Here is a 22,478-nt window from a genome sequence, read left to right on the forward strand (position 1 = left end):
CATCCAGACACTGCTGAATCCATTTTACTACTTCCATATTAATGCCTAACAATTGAACCTTCCTAGCTAACCTTCCATGTGGAACTTTCTCAAAGGCCTTACTGAAGTCCATATCGACAACATCCACCATTTTACCCTTGTCAACTTTCTTAGTAACCTCATCAAAAAATTCAATAAGATTTGTCAAATATGACCTTCCACGCACAAATCCATATTAACTGTTCCTAATCAGACCCTGTCTATCCAGATAATTATATATACCATCTCTAAGAATACTTTCCATCAATTTACCCACCATTGACGTCAAACTCACAGGCCGATAATTGCCAGGTTTAGTCTTAGAACCCTTCTTAAACAATGGAACCACATTTAAACTTTTTAAACTTGCCCCCTTTCACCCTTAACCCATGTTCTCTGTTTTTCTTCCCTCCTCCAGCCTCAGTGGAAAAAGCCTGCTTGAATTCACTCTATCTATACCCACCATAATTTTATATACCTCTATCAAATCTCCCCTCATTCTTCTACACTCCAGGGAATAAAGTCCTCACCTATTCAATCTTTCCCTGGAACTCCATTTCTCAAGTCCAGGCAACATCCTTATAAACCTTCTCTGCACTCTCTCAACTTTATTAATATCCTTCCTGTAATTTGGTAACCAGAACTGCACACAATACTCCAAATTCGGCCTCAGCAATGCCTTATACAACCTCATCATAACATTCCAACACTTATACTCAATACTTTGATATACAAGGGCGAATGTAGCAAAAGCTCTCTTTACGACCCTATCTGTGTCGCCACTTTTAGGAAATTTGTATTTGTATTCCCAGATCCCTCTGTTCTACTGCACTCCTCAGTGCCCTACCACTTACCTTGCATGTTCTACCTTGGTTAGTCCTTCCAAAGTGCAATACCTCACACTTATCTGCACTCAACTCCATCTGCCATTTTTCAGCCCATTTTTCCAGCTGGTCCAAATCCCTCTGCAAGCTTTGAAAACCTTCCTCACTGTCCACTACACTTCCAATCTTTGTATCATCAACAAATTTCCTGATCCAATTTACCACATTATCATCCAGATCATTGATATAGATGACAAATAACAATGGACGCAGCACCGATCCCTGTGGCACACCACTAGTCACAGGCCTCCACTCAGAGAAACAATCCTCTACTACGACTCTTTGGCTTCTTCCGTTGAGCCAATGTCTAATCCAATTTACCACCTCTCCATGTATACCGAGTGACTGAATTTTCCTAACTAACCTCCCATGTGGGACCTTGTCAACGGCCTTACTGAAGTCCTTGTAGACAATATCCACTGCCTTCCCTTCATCCACTTTCCTGGTAGCCTCCTCGAAAAACTCCAATAGATTGGTCAAACATGACCTACCACACTCAAAGCCATGTTGACTCTCCCTAATAAGTCCCTGTTTATCTAAATGCTTTTAGATTCTGTCTCTTAGGACTCCCTCAAATACCTTACCCACTACCGACTTCAAATTTACCAGCCTATAATTTCCTGGATTACTTTTCGATCCTTTTTAAACAACGGAACAACATGAACCACTCTCCAATCCTCCGGCACCTCAGCTGCAGACAGCGACATTTAAAATATTTCTGCCAGGGCCCCTGCAATTTCAACACTAGTCTCCTTCAAGGTCTGAGGGAATGCCCTGTCAGGTCCTGGGGATTTATCCACTTTAATTTGCCTCAAGATAGCAAGTACCTCCTCCTTTTCAATCTGTACAGTTTCCATGATCTCACTACTTGTTTCCCTTAATTCCATAGACTTCATGCCAGTTTCCTTAGTAAATACAGATGCAAAAAAAAATACATTTAAGATCTCCCCCATTTCTTTTGTTTCCACACATAGCCAACCACTCTGATATTCAAGAGGACCAATTTTATCCCTTACAGTCCTTTTACTCTTAATATACCTGTAAAAACTCTTCGGATTATCCTTCACTTTGACTGCCAAGGCAACCTAATGTCTTCTTTTATCCCTCTTGATTTCCTTTTTAAGTATTTTCTTGCACTTTTTATACTCCTCAAGCACCTTATTTACTCCCTGTTTCCTATATATGTCATACCTCTTCTTCTTTATCAGAGTTGCAATATCCCTTGAGAATCAAGGTTCCTTATTCCTCTTCATTTTGCCTTTAATTCTGACAGGAACATACAAGCTCTGCACCCTCAAAATTTCTCCTTTGAAGGCTTCCCACTTACCGATCATATCCTTGGCAGAGAACAACCTGTCCCATCCCATGCTTTTTAGATCCTTCAAATTTGGCCTTCTTCCAGTTTAGAACCTCAACCCTAGGACCAGATCTATCTTTATCCATGATCAAGTTGAAACTAATGGTGTTATGATCACTGGAACCAAAGTGCTCCCCTACATACACTTCCATCACTTGTCCTAACTCATTTCCTAATAGGAGATCTAATATCACATCCCCTCTAGTTGGTACCTCTATATGGGAATGGGAAGTAGAGTTGAAGTGGGTGGCTACTGGGAGATACTGTCTGTTGTGGCGGATGGCAACACTTCACTTGTGACCACCATTCAGGGCCCCAAACAGTCCTTCCTAGTGAGGCAACACTTCACTTTTGAGTCTGTTGGGGTCATCTGTTGCATCCGGTGCTCCCGGTGCGGCCTCCTCTACATCGGTGAAAACCGACGCAGATTGGGGGACCGCTTCGTTGAGTACCTCTGCTCCGTCCGCCACAACAGACAGGATCTCCCGGTAGTCACCCACTTCAACTCTGCTTCCCATTCCCATTCAGATATGTCCATACATGGCCTCCCTACTGCCATGATGAGGCTAATCTCGGGTTGGAGGAGCAACACCTCATATACCATCTAGGTAGTCTCCAACCCCTTGGTATGAACATAGAATTCTCCAACTTCTGGTAATTCCCTCCCCCTCCCTTCCTCTATCCCTATGTAACTCTGCCTCTCCCCCAGCTGCCTATCACCTCCGTCATGGTTCCGTCTCCTTCTACTACCCATTGTTTTCCTGCCCATCACCTCCCTGCTTCCCCTCCCCCACCCCTTTGTCTTTCAAATTCCTGGTTTTTCAACTGAACCTACCAGCCTTCTACTTCCAACCCTCCCCCACCTCCTTTATAGGGCCTCTGTCCCTTCCCTCGTCAGTCCTGATAAAGGGTTCCGGCCCAAAATGTCGATTCATCATTTCCACGGGTGCTGCCCGACCTGCTGAGTTCCTCCAGCATGTTGTGAGTGTCAGTAGGATCTTTATTCTTTTTAAGAATTAAAGAAATAGAAGCTTCATAAAACGATTGTGGTAATCTGATTGCTTCTTTGAATATTCTAGACAACCAAGGAGAGAGAATAGAGGAAAATGTTAATTTTCTTATTTAAGATTTTAATTTTAATTTTAGTCTGATATTTACATCCTGGATTAAATTGTTATATTACACCCCTGTAGCTTTGGTTTGTACTAATAATCAAAGATCTCCCTTTTATCGTCTATCTCGGGGTACCAGGCAAGGAGGCCCTCTTAGTCCATTATGATTTAATATTGCCCTTGAATCTTTAGCAATTGCTATCTGAGACTCGCCCAACATTTTTGGTATTACTCGCAAAAATGAAATACATAAATTATCATTATATGCAGATGATTTGTTATTATATATCTCTAATCTGGAGAAATCAATTCCTGTAATTTTATATTTGTTGGCTCAATTTAGTAACTTTTCTGGTTATAAATTGAACCTTAATAAGAGTGAACTATTTCCCCTAAATAAGCAGGTTCCTATTTATGGATGTTTGCCATTTAAATTGGTTATTGACTCTTTTATATATTTAGGGGTTAAAATCACGAAAAGGCATGGAGATTTATTTAAAGTTTTTTTTTTACCTTTAATTAATCAGATTAAACTTTTCTTTACTAACTGGTCACCAATGTCTTTGTCACTGATCAGTGGGATCAATGCTATCAAGATGATTATTTTGCCTAAATTTTTATATGTATTTCAATCGGCACCAATTTTTATTCCAAAATATTTCTTTGATAATGTTGATTCAAAAATTTCCTCATATATATGGCAGAACAAAAACCCTAGGTTAGGTGAAAGGCATTTACAGAAATCTAAAAAAAGTTGGGGGGGGAGGCGGTGGTGATAGATGTCATTCTGAGATAGCTTCTTTAACTCACATGTTTTGGTCATGTCCTTTGTAGAAGAAATATTGGAAAGATATTTTTGATATTATTTCAATGGTTTTGAATATAGATTTACAACCTCACCTAATTACTGCTATTTGGGGGTTACCAATGATAGAATCAAATCATTTAACCTCTTCAGCTCATCGGATGATTGCATTTCTTATTTTCATGGCTAGAAGATCCATGTTGCTGAACTGGAAAGAAATTAATCCTCCTACCACATTTCATTGGTTTTCTCAAACAATGCCGTGTTTAAATTTGGTAAAAAAAATAGAAGTGTTGTTTATGAGCCCTCTATTAAATTCGAAAAGACTTGGAGGCCATTTATTCAACATTTTCAGATGAATGTAAGTTGACCATTTCCAAACTTATATTATTTCTTTGTAATATTGGTTGAGAGGAACGGAGTGGTTGACACGAAGGTTTTCTCTTTTCTCCTTTGTTTTAGAATGTTACAAAACAGCCCCTTTTTTATACCCTGGGCCCGAAACGTCGACTGTACCTCTTCCTAGAGATGCTGCCTGGCCTGCTGCGTTCACCAGCAACTTTGATGGGTGTTGCTTGAATTTCCAGCATCTGCAGATTTCCTCGTGTGTGCATTTTTTTTTAGTTTAGTTGATTAATTCTGTTTAGATTAGTTTTTTTGGGAGGTTATTATCTTTTTTTCCTTTTTTCATGTTTTTTTTAGATTTTTTTCTTTGTTTTATATTATTTATTTGTATCCTATATGATTGGGAGTTTTATTATTTAAGTATTATCTGGCTTTATAATCACTTATGCTAATTATAACAAAGTATTCCCAATAACTTTGTACTACTACTATGTTATGTTTATTTTTATTGAACTAATAAAAAGATTGAAAAAGAAAGGAAATGGAACTAGTGCTTGCAAAAACCTTTCATGGCACCGTAATTACCCATATTTCCCTGCGTCCAAAACGCACAGGCGTCAGCGTTCTGACGTTACGGAATATCACGCATGCGCGCAGTACACAGTTGGCCCCTCCAGCGCGGCTGCAGGTAAGCGTGAGGTGTGGGCAGCGGTGGGGAGACATGGAGAGGGGAGAGCGGAGAGCGGAGAGCGGAGAGACAATTGCTGTGATCTTCAGACACCGTGACCCGCAATCCCGGGACAGTCCTGCTCTCCTCCCTCTCTCTCAGCCCCACCATCCGTACACGGGCCCCGGGGAGCTTCCGGCTGATGAGGGAATGGGAACCGATGGGTCTCTCAGACAGAGCTGAGCTCCAGCTGTCTAAATGCAAGGATCGGGAACTCGGAGAAAGGGAACAAAATCTTTTACATCAGCTGTTGTGAAAATCACCTTTGTTCTGCCTCCAGTCACAAACCAGAGAAAATCTGCAGAGAGGGCACAGTTTTAAGGTGCTTGGAAGCAGGTACGAAGGAGATGTCAGGGGTGTTGTGTTCTTTATACGTACCGTGGGTTACTGATAACAAATCATATTCTGGCGGAATTGAACTTTTATTCAACAGCAACAAAATCACGTTTTACACTGCCATGCTTCTCGATCATTCTTCATTTCTGCGCATGCTGGGAACTCTGTCCACTCACGTCCTGACACGTCATACACCACAAGGGGTGAGTTTTTTACCCAGAGTGGTGAGTACGTGGAATGGTAACCGTGATGAAGCCGGATACAATAGGGTCTTTTAAGAGGCTCCTGGATAGGTACATGGCGCGTAGAAAAAAAACAGGGCTATGGGGAACTCTAGGGAATTTCTAAAGTTAGTAATGTTTGCCACAGCATTGTGGGCCGAAGGGCCTGTATTGTGCTGTATTGTATTTGTTGTATGAATGGGGAAGTCACTTACCCATGACCTCTGGTTGTTGTCCCACCCAACATCAGTGGAAAAAGCTGCTTGCATTTACCCCATCTATACCCTCATATCTTTTTAAACTTCCAACAAATCGTCAAAGCAATGTATAATTTCCTTGTTTATGCTTAGAGCCTTTTTTAGGTGTATAAGATGATGAGGGGCATTGATCATGTGGATAGCCAGAGGTTTTTCCCCAGGGCTGAAATGGCTAACACGAGGGGCATAGTTTTAAGCTGCTTGGAAATAGATACTGAGGGGATGTCAGGGTTAAGTTTTTTTACACAGAGAGTGGTGGGTGCGTGGAATGCACTGCCAGCAGTGGTGGTCGAGCCAGATACAATAGAGTCTTTTAACAGCCTCTTAGATAGGTACATGGAGCTCAGTAAAATAGGGGTCTATGTGCTAGGGAAATTCCAGGCAGTTTCTAGAGTAAGTTTCATGGTTGGCACAACATTGTGGGCTGAATGGCCTGGAATATGCTGTAGATTTCTATGTTCTATATTGAACAGTGAAATAACTTTGGCTATCCTACAATCCTCTGATAATCCCCCGTCACTAAGGATGATTTAATTATGTCTGCTAGGGCCCTGACAATTCCTGCACTTGCCTCCCATAGGGTCTGAGGGAGCACTTCATCATGCCCTGGAGATTTCTCCAGCCTAATATGCCTCAGGATAGCAAACATCTCCTCTTTTTTACCAGGGTCTCAATATCTCTTGAAAACCAAGGTTTCCTACAGTTTCTATCTTTACCTTTTATTCTGACAAGCACATACCCGCTTTGTACTATCAGAATTTTGCTTTGAAGGCCTCCCATTTACCAAGCACAACTTTGCCAGAAAGCAGCCTGTCCCAGTCCACAGTGGCCAGATCCTAGTATCTTAATTCCAGGTGTTGTTCTATGCCCTGACCACATCTGCCTTTGCTATGCTGCTCCTTGTATTGAAATATACAGGCCACAGCATGTTCACTGCACCATGCTCAACGTTTTTCATTCCTGGCTTTGAGGTCTGAACAACAACTGTCTCCACAACCCCTCCACTATCTGTTCTGTTATTCAGGCCCCCATTCCCCCTGCAACTTTAGTTTAACCCCCCTTACCCCACCCCACCCCACACCATGCAGCTCTATCAGCCCTTTGTGCTTCATCTCCCAGATCAATAAAAAGGAGGTGCATACCAGGTACAGGCAGATAAGAACAAATGGGGTACATATGAAATACAGGAAATTCAAGTGAACACTTATGAAAGAAATAAAAGAAGGCGTGAGGTTACCCCAGCAGACAAGGTGAAAGAGAATTCTCAAGGATTCTGCAGATATGTTAAGAGCAAAAAGATTGCAAGGTAAACAAAACTAATCTTCTGCAAGATCAGAATGGTAGTCCTAATGAAGAGACAAAATAGATGTGGAAGATTTTTTTTGCATCCATATTTACACAGGAGATGGACACAGAGTCTATAGAAGTGAGGCAAAGCAGCATCAACTTCATGGATCCTGTACAGATTACAGAGGTGGAGGTGTTTGCTGTCTGAAGGCAAATTAGCATGGATAAATCCCCAGGGCCTGACAAGTTGTTCCCTGGGACTCTGCGGAAGACAAGTGCAGAAATTGTCGGGGCCCAAGCACAGATATTTAAATGATCTTTAGAGACAGGTGAGGTACTGGAGGATTGGAGGACAGCCAATGTTGTTCCGCTGTTCAAGGAAGGCTCTAACAATAAACTAAGAAATTGTACGTTGGTGAGCTTGACATCAGCAGTGGGAAAGTTATTGGAACGTGTGTGCAGGAACTGGAGATATGCTGTAAGTATTTGGATAGGTGTGGACTGATTAAGGATAGACATCAGGGCTTTGAGCATGGTAGGTCATGTCTAACCAATCTTGTAGAGTCTCTCGAGGAAGTTATCAGGCAAGGCAGTGGATGTTATCCACATGGACTTGAGCAAGGCACTGGACAAAGTCTCATATGGGAGGTTGGTCAAGAAGGTTCAGTCACTCAGCATTCAAGATGAGACAGTAAATTGGATGAGACACTGTCTTTGGGAGAAGCCAGTGTGTGGTAGCAGATGGTTGCCTCTCTGACTGAAGGCCTGTGACTAGTGGTGTGCCACAGGGATCAGTGCTGGATCTGTTATTGTTTGTCATCTATATCAGTAATCTGGATGATCAGGAAATTTGTGGATGACACCAAGATTGGTGGTGTAGTGAACAGTGAGGAAGACTATCATGGCTGCTGTTGCGATCTGGACCAACTGGGAAAATGGTTTGAGAAATGGATAATGGGATTTAATGCAGACAAGTGTGAGGTGTTGCACTTTGGTATGACCTACCAAGAGAGGTCTTTCACTGTGACTGGTAGGGCACTGAGGAGTTTTGTAGAAGAAAGGGATCTGGGAATACAAGTCTTTAATTCACTGATATTGGGGGAGTCCAGAACCAGAGGCCACAATTTGAGAATAAGGGGTAGGTCATTTAGCATGGAGTTGAGGAAAAACTTTTTCAGCCAGAGAGTTGTGGATCTGTGGAATGCAGTGGAGGCCAATTCTCTGAATGCTTTCAAGAAAGAGAGAGATCTCTTAATGATAGCAGAGTCAAGGGATATGGGGAGAAGGCAGGAACGGGGTACTGATTGTGGATGATCAGCCATGATCACAGTGAATGGCGGTACCGGCTCGAAGGGCCAAATGGCCTACTCCTGCACCTATTGTCTATTGAAAATGGTGTCATGGATGTGACGGAAAGAAAGATTTTGGCCCATTGGCCTTCATGAACCAAAGTACTGACAACAATAGATAGACGTTATGTTGACTTGTAGAAGACATTGGTGAGGCCTAATTTGGAGTATTGTTTACAGTTTTGGTCACCTACCTACATGAACATTGTAAAAGAGGTTGAAAAAGTTCAGAGAAAATTCACAACAATGTTGCCAGGTCTGGAGGACTTGGGTTATTAGGAAGGATTGAACAAGTCCGGACTTTATTCCTTGGAACATAAAAGATTGAGGGGAGATTTGATGGAGGTATACCACTATTATGAGGGGTATAGATAGGGTAAATGCAAGCTGGCTTTTACCACTGAGATGGGGTGGGACGACAATCAGAGGCCATGGGTTAAGGGTAAAAGGTGAAACGTTAAGGAGAACATGAGGGGAAACTTCTTCACACAGATGGTCATCCGGGTGTGGAATGAGCAGCCAGCACAAGTGGTGCATGCGAGCTCAATTTCAACATTTAAGAGGTTTGTTTGGTACCTGGATGGTAGGGGTATGGGAGTGGGCAGATTAAATAGTTCAGCACAAACCAGATGGCCCAAAGGGCCTGTTTCTGTATTGTAATTTTCGATGACTGTGACAAGAACCTGAAATAATACAAAAATTCCCTGTAAGTTCTTTTAACAGCTGTGCAGACCAACCATTCATCTCAGCAGGAATTTTGTATATGGTGTTAAATCTGTGGCACTTTAAAGTTAATAATGCATAAAAGAAAATCCCAGATGCATGACAAGAAAGACAATTTGCCTGATACTGTTTCAGTGACTGTGGGCCCAGGCACCCATGCTGCTCAGCAGGAACAGGGAATAATACAAATGGAGAGAGGCAAACTGAGCCAGGTCACAGATTGGAGATGGCAGAAATGCCCCATTCTTATAGAGACAGGAAGAGCATCAAGGAATTGATGGCCATTCCAGATACCAGCACTGTGCCCAGTCAGAAGATGATTTCTCTCTCCAACTTGGGTTGAACCTCATTGCAACCAGATCAAACCTTGAGAACTCAAGTAATCTCATCTGAAATTTGGTCCTAACCCAATGATGGATTTTGTAAATCTTTTTACAGGTTAAAAACGAGATGGAATTTAGCTCCTAGGATCTCAAACCCGGTACGCCAGTTTTGCTGTCTCTGTCCAGATGTTTGAGAAGTGGAGCAAGGATTTCAATCAACCATCCTTCCAGCTCAGACTGTGGGGAGGGATTCACTTGGTCATCTGACTGACTAGCATGCCCGTCATTTTGCACAGGGGAAAGGCCGTTCACCTGCTCAGACAGTGGGAGTGGATTCACTCGGTTATCTCAATTGAAGGTACATCAGCAAGTTCACACTGGACAAGGCCATTCATCTGATCTGTGTGTGAGAAGGGATTCAGTCGGTCATCCCACCTGTGGACACACCAGGCAATTCACACTGGGCAGAGGCTGGTCATCTGCTGAACTTGTGGGGAAGGATTCACTCGGTCATCTGACCCAATGGCTCACCAGCGAGTTCACACCGGGGAGAAGCCATTCACCTGCTCAGTCTGTGGGAAGAGATTCACTCAGTCATCCAACCTACTGGCACATCAGCGAGTTCACACTGGGGAGAAGCCGTTTGCCTGCTCAGTCTGTGGGAAGAGATTCACTAATTCATCCACCCTACAGAGACATCAGCGAGTTCACACTGGCAAGAAGCCAATGACCTGCTCAGTCTGTGGGAAGAGATTCGCTGATCAATCCACCCTACAGAAACATCAGCGAGTTCACACTGGGGAGAAGCCGTTCACCTGCTCAGAATGTGGGAAGAGATTCACTGAGTCATCCAGCGTACAGAGACATCAGCGAGTCCACACTGGGGAGAAGCCATTCACCTGCTCAGTCTGTGGGAAGAGATTCACTGAGTCATCCAACCTACAGAGTCATCAGCGGGTTCACACTGGGGAGAAGCCGTTCACCTGCTCAGTCTGTGGGAAGAGATTCACTAATTCATCCACCCTACAGAGTCATCAGCGAGTTCACACTGGCGAGAAGCCATTCACCTGCTCAGTCTGTGGGAAGAGATTCACTGATAAATCCACCCTACAGAAACATCAGCGAGTTCACACTGGGGAGAAGCCGTTCACATGCTCAGAATGTGGGAAGAGATTCACTGAGTCATCCAGCCTACAGAGACATCAGCGAGTCCACACTGGGGAGAAGCCGTTCACCTGCTCAGTCTGTGGGAAGAGATTCACTAATTCATCCAGCCTACAGAATCATCAGCGAATTCACACTGGGGAGAAGCCGTTCACCTGCTCAGAATGTGGGAAGGGATTCACTCAGTCATCCAACCTGCAGAGTCATCAGCGAGTTCACACTGGGGAGAAGCCGTTCACCTGCTCAGTCTGTAGGAAGGGATTCACTAATTCATCCAGCCTACAGATTCATCAGCGAGTTCACACTGGGGAGAAGCCATTCACCTGCTCAGAATGTGGGAAGAGATTCACTCAGTCATCCAGCCTACAGAGTCATCAGCGAGTTCACACTGGGGAGAAGCCGTTCACCTGCTTAGAATGTGGGAAAGGGTTCAGTCAGTCATCCAAACTGCTGGCACACCAGTCAGTTCACAGTGGGGAGTGGCCGTTCACCTGCTCAGACTGTGGGAAGGGATTCACTTGCTCATCTAAGCTAATGGCTCACCAGCGAGTTCACACTGGAGAGATGCTGTTCACCTGCTCAGTCTCTGAGAAGAGATTCACTGAGTCATCCAACCTAGTGGCACATCAGCGAGGTCACACTGGGGAGAAGCCGTTCACCTGCTCGGTCTGTGGGAAGAGATTCACTCAGTCATCCAACCTACAGATTCATCAGCGAGTTCACACTGGGGAGAAGCCATTCACCAGCTCAGAATGTGAGAAAGGATTCACTCAGTCATCCAACCTACTGGCACATCAGCGAGTTCACACTGGGGAGAAGCTGTGCACCTGCTCAGTCTGTGGGAAGAGATTCGCTGATCAATCCAGCCTACAGAGACATCAGCGAGTCCACACTGGGGAGAAGCCATTCACCTGCTCAGTCTGTGGGAAGAGATTCACTGAGTCATCCAACCTACAGAGACATCAGCGAGTTCACACTGGCGAAAAGCCCTTCACCTGCTCAGTCTGTGGGAAGAGATTCGCTGATCAATCCACCCTGCAGAAACATCAGCGAGTTCACACTGGGGAGAAGCCGTTCACCTGCTCAGTCTGTGGGAAGAGATTCGCTGATCAATCCAGCCTACAGAGACATCAGCGAGTCCACACTGGGGAGAAGCCATTCACCTGCTCAGTCTGTGGGAAGAGATTCACTCGGTTATCCAACCTACAGGGTCATCAGCGAGTTCACACTGGGGAGAAGCCGTTCACCTGCTCAGAATGTGGGAAGGGTTTCACTCAGTCATCCAACCTACAGAGTCATCAGCGAGTTCACACTGGGGAGAAGCCGTTCACCTGCTCAGAATGTGGGAAGGGATTCACTCAGTTATCCAGCCTACAGAGTCATCAGCGAGTTCACACTGGGGAGAAGCCGTTCACCTGCTCAGTCTGTGGGAAGAGATTCACTAATTCATCCAGCCGACAGAATCATCAGCGAGTTCACACTGGGGAGAAGCCATTCACCTGCTCAGAATGTGGGAAGAGATTCACTCAGTCATCCAGCCTACAGAGTCATCAGCGAGTTCACACTGGGGAGAAGCCTTTCACCTGCTTAGAATGTGGGAAAGGATTCAGTCAGTCATCCAGACTGCTGGCACACCAGTCAGTTCACAGTGGGGAGTGGCCATTCACCTGCTCAGACTGTGGGAAGGGATTCACTTGCTCGTCTAAGCTAATGGCTCACCAGCGAGTTCACACTGGAGAGATGCTGTTCACCTGCTCAGTCTCTGAGAAGAGATTCACTGAGTCATCCAACCTAGTGGCACACCAGCAAGGTCACACTGGGGAGAAGCCGTTCACCTGCTCAGTCTGTGGGAAGAGATTCACTCAGTCATCCACCCTACAGAAACATCAGCGAGTTCACACTGGGGAGAAGCCGTTTACCTGCTCAGTCTGTGGGAAAAGATTCACTCAGTCATCCAACCTACACAGTCATCAGCGAGTTCACACTGGGGAGAAGCCGTTCACCTGCTCAAAATGTGGGAAAGGATTCACTCAGTCATCCCTCCTACTGGCACACCAGTCAGTTCACAATGGGGAACGGCCATTGTGATGAATCCCTAGATTTCGTTTGCTGTGGACTGTCATTTTGAGAGAGAGAGAGAGAGATTAAGAATGGAAATCAGTCTGACTTGCATCTTGTTCACATCACTCACAGCTTGTTTAGTTTTAACCGAGGACACAGACACTCAGAGTCAGACAGAGATGAAGGAGGAAAAATGGAAGGTTCAAAACAAGGGAACTACTGGCCAAGGGTCACTGTTTCGAACTTTCCTCTGCCCACAAGGGTGGGTTAATTATTGATTCAGCATACGTTGAATGTGTGGTTGTCACCTCGTTTGATCCATAGGAGTGGATCTATTTTGGGGTATCCTGTGAAGACCACTTATGTGTTAACCCTTGCCTGGGTGTGGTGTGGAAATTCACTTCAAGACGATACCTCTTGTGACAAGTACCTTCTGGTGATAATTTGTATGTGGATTTGGAATGACGACAGATAAAATCTACAGCGACTGTTGCCTCGTTTTACCACCATGTATGATGTGGAATTCAACGTTATTGACTTCTCTCCACACTTACCCTGGATTACAAATACCTCTCTCTCCTCAACTATTCTATGGTTGAACTGGACTTTCATAGTTTACCATCTCAAGACTCCAAACCTTGTTTCCCCTGAGCTCAATAGTTTGGGAGTTATATTTACCCACATATATACATATAACACTGTTAACTTTTGTTTATCTTGCTTAAGTTACTATATTGTTAGTAGGTACTAATAAAGATAGTGGATTTAACATCAAAAACAGACTCTAGGTGTAGTCTATTGCTACTGACTCATTTCTAAAGTGTTACAGGGTCAAAATTTGGGCCTGCATCCGATATAGGAAAAGATTTGGAGGCGTATTGATCAGTTATCGGTTTCATTGTAGAAATCCCTTTTGATTTATTTGTGTCTGGAAAATCAGCAGCAATGGATGTTGATAGATGTCTGGAAGCGCCAACCTCTGAGGCGTTAGAGGACACCAGAAGGATTGAGTTGCTGAGTATTGCTAAAAGGTTAAAACTTGTGAAGGTGAAATCGACAATGAGGAGGTCACAGATGCAGAGGAAAATAGCTGAGTATTATGTATCTGAGGGTGTGTTTAAAATGCAGGAGTTGGAGGTGTTTCCTGAAAGTAAACCTAGTGAGCTAGAGCTCCCGCACAAGTTAGAAAAAATAAAGATAGAGGCTGTGGAAAGGCAGAGGCAGGTTGAGACTAAAGACGCAGAAAAACAGAGAGGAAGCAGAAAGACAGAGGCTGTTCGAGCTGGAAAAGATAGAGAGATTGCAGCAAAGGGGTCTAGCGTTAGACTCTGGTGATAAGTTTGAGGCCAGTCGGGAAGTTAAATTGGTGCCTCCATTTGACGAGGCAGAGGTTGATAAATACTTTCAGCATTTTGAGAAGTTTGCTCAGGGTTTAAAATGGCCAAAAGAGGGTTGGCCTATTCTCTTACAAAGTGTAATTAAGGGGAAGGCTCAGCAAGCCTATTCTGCTTTGACAGTTGATGAAGCAGCTGATTATGACATAGTGAAACAGGCTGTGCTCAAAGCTTATGAGTTTGTCCTAGAAGCATACAGGCAAAAGTTTAGAAATTTGAGGAAATCTGTGAACCGGACTTATATGGAATTTGCTTATGAGAAGTTTGTGTGTTTTGACCGCTGGTGCACATATAAAAATGTAAATGATGATTTTAACAGCTTGAAAGAGTTGGTTTTAATTGAAGAATTCAAAATGTGTGTCCCTGATGACATAAAGATGTATTTAAATGAAAAGGATGCTGCCACTTTGCAGGAGTCTGCTAGATTAGCAGATAAGTTTGCTTTAACTCATAAGGTTAAGTTCACCCAGAATAAGAGCTTCCAAAAGAGTAGCAGGGATAACCAGAGTAAACCAGAAATTAAAGCTGGGACTAGTGACGAGACTAAGGATGAAGGGAAGCAGTTGAAGGAGAAATATTCTGGTCTGCCTTGTTACTATTGTAAGAAAGCTGGTCATATGGTGGCTAATTGTTCTGTCCTGAAGAAGAAAAAGGAAAAGGAGGCAGTCCCACATGCCTGTGATCAGTATGTTGAAGCACCTATAAACCCACAGGGTTCTGAACATTCTGCTGAGGCTCAGTTAAGGACTGAGAGGTCTGACTGAGTTAAGTAGGGATTCCATCATTTTATGTCAGATGGGTTTGTATTAGTAACAGAAGGGTCAACCCCGGTACCAGTGAAAATTCTTCGAGATACTGGGGCTTCTCAGTCACTTATATCAGACAGCGTTCTAAAGTTTGGTGATGAAACTAACATAGGTGAGGTAAATCTTATTAAAGGCATTGGGGGCAGCATTGTTTCCGTGCCATTGCGCAAGGTCACTTTACAGTCAGGGTTGGTTTTGAGACCTGTTAAGATCGGATTATGCTCCAGTTTACCAGTGGAAGATGTTACTTTGCTGTTAGGGAATGACCTGGCAGATGGTAATGTTGTTCCTGCAGTGCAGTTGACAACTAAGCCAACCACTGACGACCCACAGATGGATTTTAACATTTATCGCAGTAACTCGAAGTATGGCTAAAAAGTATGCCAATGCAGACAGTTCTGTGCAGCATGATTCTGATACCCCTGATAGCCAAAATCAGGTTGACCAGGATTCAGGTTATGATGACTTGTCAGGGACCTTTCAGCCTTCATTGTTTCAACAGGATTCAGGTAGTAAGTCTGATGAGAAAGATTTATCCCTGTCTAGGAAGGAGTTTATAGCAGAACAGAACCGAGACCCTGAGATTGAAGCTTTATAAGAAACATTTCTCTCAGATGATGAGATTAAGAAAATGTCAGTAGGGTATTATCTCAAGGATGGAGTGTTAATGAGGAAGTGGAGGCCACCTGCTATACCTGCGAGTGAGGAATGGACAATTATTCACCAAGTTGTAGTTCCTAAATTTTATTGGACTGAAATTTTAACTTTGGCCCACAGTATGCCCTTAGGTGGCCATTTTGGAGAGAATAAAACTGTAAACAGGATTATGAGAGAATTTTTCTGGCCTAATTTGAGGAAAGATGTTGTGACCTTTTGCAGATCCTGTCACACTTGTCAAGTTGTGGGTAAACCTGATCAGGTCACCCCAGTGACCCCACTCCGGCCTATACCTGCATTCGAAGAACCCTGTTCCAAATTTATAGTGGATTGTGTTGGCCCATTCCCAAAGACTAATCAGTATTTACTAACTATTATGTGTACTGCATCCAGATTCTCAGAGGCAATACCTCTCAGAAATATTAAAGCTAAAACTGTGACGAAGGCTGTTAACAAGTTTTTTACTTTATTTGGTTTGCATGAAGAAATCCAGTCTGATCAAGGAAGTAATTTTACATCTGGATTATTCCAGCAGGTAGTTTATGAACTGGGAGCTAAACAAATTACATCGTCTGCGTACCATCCAGAATTACAAGGGGCTTTCGAAAGATTTCATTCCACCGTCAAAACAATGATTAAGACATACTGTGTTGAAAATGGAAAAAAATGGGATGAAGGAATACATTTGCTTTTGTTCACCGTAAAGGCTGATTTATACTTGTGCATTCGGGATACGCCGTATCCTACACCGTAGGCCTGATTTAATTTTTGTGTAGCCCTACGCCGTAGCGAGCATGCGTAGTTGTGTCTGCATCGCTCTGCACTTCACCACCAAAACGCAAGTTGGCGGTGGGGTTTCTCTGACACTGTTGAGTTTCATCATGAGAGACATGGACGAGTAAATGCATTTCAAATATTTTTGGATGTCGGCAGGTAGATTTGACGATTTGGTTCATTGTCTCCAACCATTTATTTTGCATCAGTGTACAGACATGGTGGAGAAAAGCAACCGGAAATGCAATGCTACCAAGCGAACCAATCACAGTTGTTGCGGTCTGCATCGCCGCGACGCGTGAGTTACTTTTTTGAAGAGGTGCACGTTACCCTGCGGCGTAGGGTACATAGTGCCTATGGTGTACACTTGACGCACAAGTATAAATCAGGCTTAAGAGAGTTGGTACAGGAATCACTGGGCTTTAGCCCATTTGAACTTGTATTTGGTCATAGAGTGAGGGGACCTTTGACCTTGTTAAAGGAACAGTGGATTGATGGGGATGTATATGTTAACTTGTTAGACTATGTTTTGAAGTTCAAAAATAAACTCTACCAGGCCTGTAGTCTAGCGAGACAAAACTTAAAGATTTCTCAAAACAAAGTGAAGTGTTGGTTTGTTAAGCGGACCAAAACAAAAGAAAATACTAGGTGGGGGATAATGTGCTTGCCTTATCTCCAATGTTGATGATTCTACTTCAAGTGAAATTCAATGGACTGTATGAAATAGTCTCTCAAATTAATGATGTGAATTATGTTATTAAAACACACGACTGACGTAAACTAACACAGGTGGTACACATCAATATGACAAAGCCTTATTCTGCCAAGCAGGCACCATCGGTGAGTGTTGTCAAACATATAAATCTGACAGCCCTGAGAATGAAACAATTGACTCATCTGAGACTTTTCACAAGCCAAACATGGTCCCAGTTAGGCTAATGAACTCGGTTGTTCTCAAAAACGTGGACAACAAGTTGGCTCATCTGCAGCCAAAGCAACAACAACAGCTGAAGGAATTAATTCTGAGGTTTAAAGTTATATTTCCCAATGTTCCCAAGCAAACCACGGTTGCAGTACATGACGTATATATGGGTCAAGCCAAACCGATTAAACAACACCCATATCGCATGAATATAGAAAAGTGTAAATTGGCTGAGCAAGAAATTGAATATATGCTGAAAGTGGTATTATTAGGCGTTCAACATCAGATTGGAGCTCACCCTGCGTTATTGTGCCCAAACTTGATGGTAGTGTTAGATTTTGCACTAATTATAGGAAGGTAAATGCAGTAACAAAAACAGATGCCTATCCTATCCCTAGGGTGGATGATTGCATTGATAAGGTTGGAAAAGGTAATTTCTTACAAAGATTGATCTGTTGAAAGGGTATTGGTGTGTTCCATTGACGGACTGAGGTAGAGAAATTTCTGCATTTGTGACACCTTCTGGGTTGTATGAATATAATGTTTCGCCATTTGGAATGAAATATGCTCCAGGAACATTCCAGAGAATGATTGATTCTGTAATTCAAGGGTTAGGACACACAGATGCCGATATTGATGACTTAGTCACAGGGAGTGACACTTGGGAAGAGCTGTAGCAGAAGAGCTGTTTGACAGGCTTTCCAGGGCCAACCTTACAGTTGACTTAGCTAAGAGTGAATTTGGCCATGCTACTGTGATCTGTCTTGGCTGTGTTGTAGATCAAGGCAAGTTGGCTTCTGTGCAGGCAAAATCCAGGCCATTTCTGAAGTTCCTATTCCGACTGTGTGATGAAGGCCCGTCACTGATTACAGACGTCTCAGGGCACACTCGGTAAAACACTCAAAGGGTCATCCACACACATTATTCCCCTCTGTTATTGTGGTGAGTGCACACGTCACAATAAATCAACAGTCACAATTTTACACTCATCCCCAGCAGTAATAGGTATGAAAAAAAGAAACACACTATGTCACAGTTTTATTATCTCAGGTCAATTTATTCATATTCATCTTTCCAATAAGTGTTTTGCCGAAGTGTCATGATAATCTGACGTTTCTCTCCTCCACAGTCAGTGGGTCTGAAACAGAGCTGCTGCATAGAGCTGTCTTATATAGAGGCAGCAGCAACCTGCACAGGTGTGCCGATGGTGGAGGATACCACCTTTACCTGGGACAAGGGTTATGTTACCTAATTACTCATCTTGTGGTAAAGTTTTGGGGTTTATACAAGTTATTTAACCGGGAAATGGTGAATCCTGTGATGAAGTATATGTGTTTATTGTGAGAACTGGTGGTAGAGTTTTAGATTGTGTGAAATGGAAGATAATTGAGTTAATTAGCTTTTGGTTAGTCTAGGGAGATTGGCTTAGCTGTTATAAGCCTCAGGTTACCAAGGCTTTGGGTCGTTTTTTTTTCTGTTTAGTCTGAGGGTGGCTGTTAACCAGACAGGTGACAATTGCAAGCTGTGTGTGTATGTGTATAGTATTTTTTTTTTAAAAAATTCTTGTTTTCATGTGGACATCCAAGTTTTTGTTTTTCCACTATCTTTGTAAATAAAAGCACCTCAATCTATTTTTGCGACTCAAACCATCTTGTTATTTTTCTTAGACAGTTGACCCACAGTTTTTGTGACAGACTGGTAAGAAGGCTCTTGGAAGGTTTCTGGGAATGGTTGGATATTATCGTAAGTTGTGTAAGAACTTTGCTGATATCGCTCTTCCTCTGACTAATCTCCTGAAGAAGGGTGAAAAGTCTGTTTGGACTGAGACTTGTCAGGAAGCATTTGATCAATTGAAAGTTATTATTTGGGATTAGGCCAATCAATATAGTGTCGTCAGCAAATTTAATTAACAGATTGGAGCTGTGGGTGGCGACACAAGTCATGGGTGCACAGAGAGTAAAGGAGGGGGCCAAGGATTCAACCCTGTGGGGCACGTGTGCTGAGGGTCAAAGAGACAGAGGTGAGGGATCCCTCTCTTACCACCTGCCAGCCATCTGACAGGAAGTCCAGGATCCAGCTACACAAGGCAGGGTGAAGGCCGAGGTCTCTGAGCTTCTTCTCGATACTTCACAACTTCGTATGGCTAAAGCTCTGCCCATGACTGCAAGGAACTGCAGAGAACTTTGGTCTCATCTGGAAACATCATAGAAACAAGCCTCCCCTCTATGGACTCTTCCTACACTTCCCCTGCCTTGGGAAAGCAGGCCTTGTACTCAAAGATGCCCACAACTTTGGACATTATTGCTGCAAACCCAAACCTCCATCGGGGAAGAGATGCAAAAGCCTTAAAGCGCGTACCACCAGGCTCATGGACAGCTTCCTGTCTGCAGTTCTAGGCCAAATTAATGGTCTCCAGTCCAATAAAATGGACTCGACCTCACAATGTAACTCGACGTGACCCTGCCCCATATGTCTATCTGCACTGCACTTTCTCTGCAGCTGTAGCTCAGTACATGATAAGTCCCCATTTTAATTGTGTGGAAATATTAGACAGACTGAGCTTCTGCTTTGGAACCACAGAGGAAAAGTTAACTGAACTGATGAACACCAATAAATAGAAAAGGCTTCAATCTCGCATTACGATCTGCGGTAACTGGGATCAGGTGACCGGTGGTGGGTCTCCCAGACCAATTATCAGAATCAGGTTTAATAGCACTGGCTGATCTTATGTAATTTGTTGTCTCTACAGCAGCAACAGAATTTAATTCATAACAATAGATTTTTACCTTTGATTTAAAATAAGAATATACATATTAAATAGTTAAATTATATAAGTAATACAAAATAAAATTAAAATGTAATACTGTAAACTACTTTAATTGTGTGGAACTATTTGACTGACTGGGTTGTTGCTTTGGAAATTCTGGAGTGAAGCTGAACTAAACTGTACACATTTATGAAAAGCTCAGATAAATACAAAAGGCTAAGTTCTCATATGAATGGGTCAGACACCCAGAAACATTGGCTGCCCTTCAGCAGGTAAAAACAGTGGAATGAGGCCTAGTCCCAGGCCTCGGCCCAGTGGTTATGGTCTGAGGTCTGGGACTTGGTGAGAGTAAGCATTCGGCACGGACTAGAAGGGCCGAGATGGCCTGTTTCCATGCTGTAATTGTAATGTGGTTATATGGAAACATGCTGAAAATATTGCAGAAAAAAACATTGTCCACCCACAACGAGAGGACATGACAGACCCGGATCTCACTGCCTTGTCTGAACGGGTGAAAGATGAAGTTACACGTACACTCCAGCAGTGACCGGCAGATGCTGCAGATCTGCGGGAAAACGTGAACAGGAAACGGGATCATGTGCTGGTGGAGGGTCTCCCACCTGATCCGGTGACTCTGCTCCTCGCCCCTCGCACGCTGCCTGAACTATCCGCCACATTTCCCACATCATTCCATATTTACACCAGATATGTATTTACTTCATCCCTCCAAATCGTCCCTGTCCCTTTCCCTCCACCCCAAGGTCACAGAGTCACGGGCTCGATTCCCATCCCGGTCCAACACACAATTCAGACCCAAACCGGAAATGTGCAGGTTTCATTTAAATCCGTCCATGTTTGTAAACACTCATTTCTATTCACATTCCTCCAACTTCACTGGACAGGAACACTGAAACATCAAGTGAGAAACAGCAGGAGGTGGCCATTCATCTCCTCTAAGATGATGGCTGCTCTCCCATCTCAGCCACATGTTTCTGCCCGATCCTCATTTCCTTGATACTTTAGGTCTCCACACATCTGCCGGCCTCTGTTTTATGTGAGGACGATCACTGAGTCTTCACCACCCTCTGTGGTGGGGATTTACAGACATTCACCACCCTCGGAGTGGAGATATTTCCCCTTATCTCAGTCCCGGACAGTCCACCCCCTTTTTCAGAGACTGGGATCCCTGGTTCAGCCTGTAATGATGTTGTGCATTTCAATGTGTTCACCTCTTAGTCCTCGATTCTATAAATGAAAGGGTTATCACATTTGATCTTTCTTCATATGATGACCCCACCACTCCAGGGATCAGTCTGGTGAATCTTCATTGCCCTCTCTATAACAAATACTCTCTAACCTCTTTGTTAATCCTCTATGGAATTAATTTCCATCTATTGCAGCCCCGTGTTGCCCCAACCACTCACCTCCCACCCCGTCACTATTTCCACCTTCCCACCTCCCCCTCACCTGGATCCACCTCTCACTCCCCAGCTCTTGCCCCATCCCCACCCCTCACCTCTTTTCTCGGACTATTTCCCGTCCACTCTCAGTCCAGAGGGAGGGTCTCGGCCCGAAATGTTGACGGTCCATTTCCCTCCACAGATGCTGCCCGACCCACTGAGTTCCTCCGGCAGTTTGTTCTTTGGTCTGTGTGACCCGTGTTAGTGTGGGGAGCGGGATTTTACACCATATTCCCGGTACAGTCTCAACAAAACACAAATAATTGTCACTTTGCCCGGACCATCGGCCCCGCTTGCAGGGCAACAGTCTGCCGGTGTTTGCCCCCCAATGTGGTGAATCGCCACCACCGTGGGCTCAGACATTTCCACAGATGAGCCCCTCCTGTCCCCACCGGGACAAACATCCTGTCCGCCCCCTCTCTCACCGTCTTCATCCTCTCCCTCCCCGGGGAACCGGCATCAAACCGACGGGCCGAGCGGTCTCCTCCTACCTCTCAGCGACACATCAGACTCCGGCCGCAGGAGACGCTTCACAAACGCCCCAACTTCCCTCGGAGGGAAATGGAAATAAATCAGAAAGCGGACATTCACTTTGACGGTTGTCCCGCCGTGACGGAAAGTTCGGGAGACGGTGTCAGCGGGGGTAACGCCCTCTCGGCTGGTCCACCTCCGCTATTGGCTGGAAGCAGTGATTGATAGTGCTTCGCACCAATGGGAATAGGGCAGCGC

General features: G+C 44.0%; 3 protein-coding genes across 3 annotated transcripts in view; 2 read left to right on the forward strand and 1 right to left on the reverse strand.

The window, feature by feature from the left end:
• LOC140208282 (uncharacterized) overlaps positions 1–4,835 on the forward strand; it is a 60,379-nt gene extending 55,544 nt beyond the window's left edge. Inside the window, exon 3 of the transcript XR_011888716.1 lies at positions 4,639–4,835. The gene's annotated coding sequence lies outside the window, so the exon portion shown is untranslated. The remainder of the gene's footprint in view (positions 1–4,638) is intronic.
• LOC140208309 (uncharacterized) overlaps positions 1–22,478 on the reverse strand; it is a 292,599-nt gene that overhangs the window by 95,079 nt on the left and 175,042 nt on the right. The gene's annotated exons all lie outside the window — the stretch shown is intronic.
• LOC140208308 (uncharacterized) overlaps positions 9,200–22,478 on the forward strand; it is a 49,065-nt gene continuing 35,786 nt past the window's right edge. The window contains 2 exon segments of the mRNA XM_072276897.1: positions 9,200–12,941; positions 16,025–16,031. Of these exon segments, the coding sequence (XP_072132998.1) occupies positions 10,267–12,941; positions 16,025–16,031 (2,682 nt within the window). The 5' untranslated portion in view covers positions 9,200–10,266.

The sequence above is a fragment of the Mobula birostris genome, chromosome 13, assembly GCF_030028105.1.
Source record: "Mobula birostris isolate sMobBir1 chromosome 13, sMobBir1.hap1, whole genome shotgun sequence".
NCBI classification, from domain to species: Eukaryota; Metazoa; Chordata; class Chondrichthyes; order Myliobatiformes; family Myliobatidae; genus Mobula; species Mobula birostris.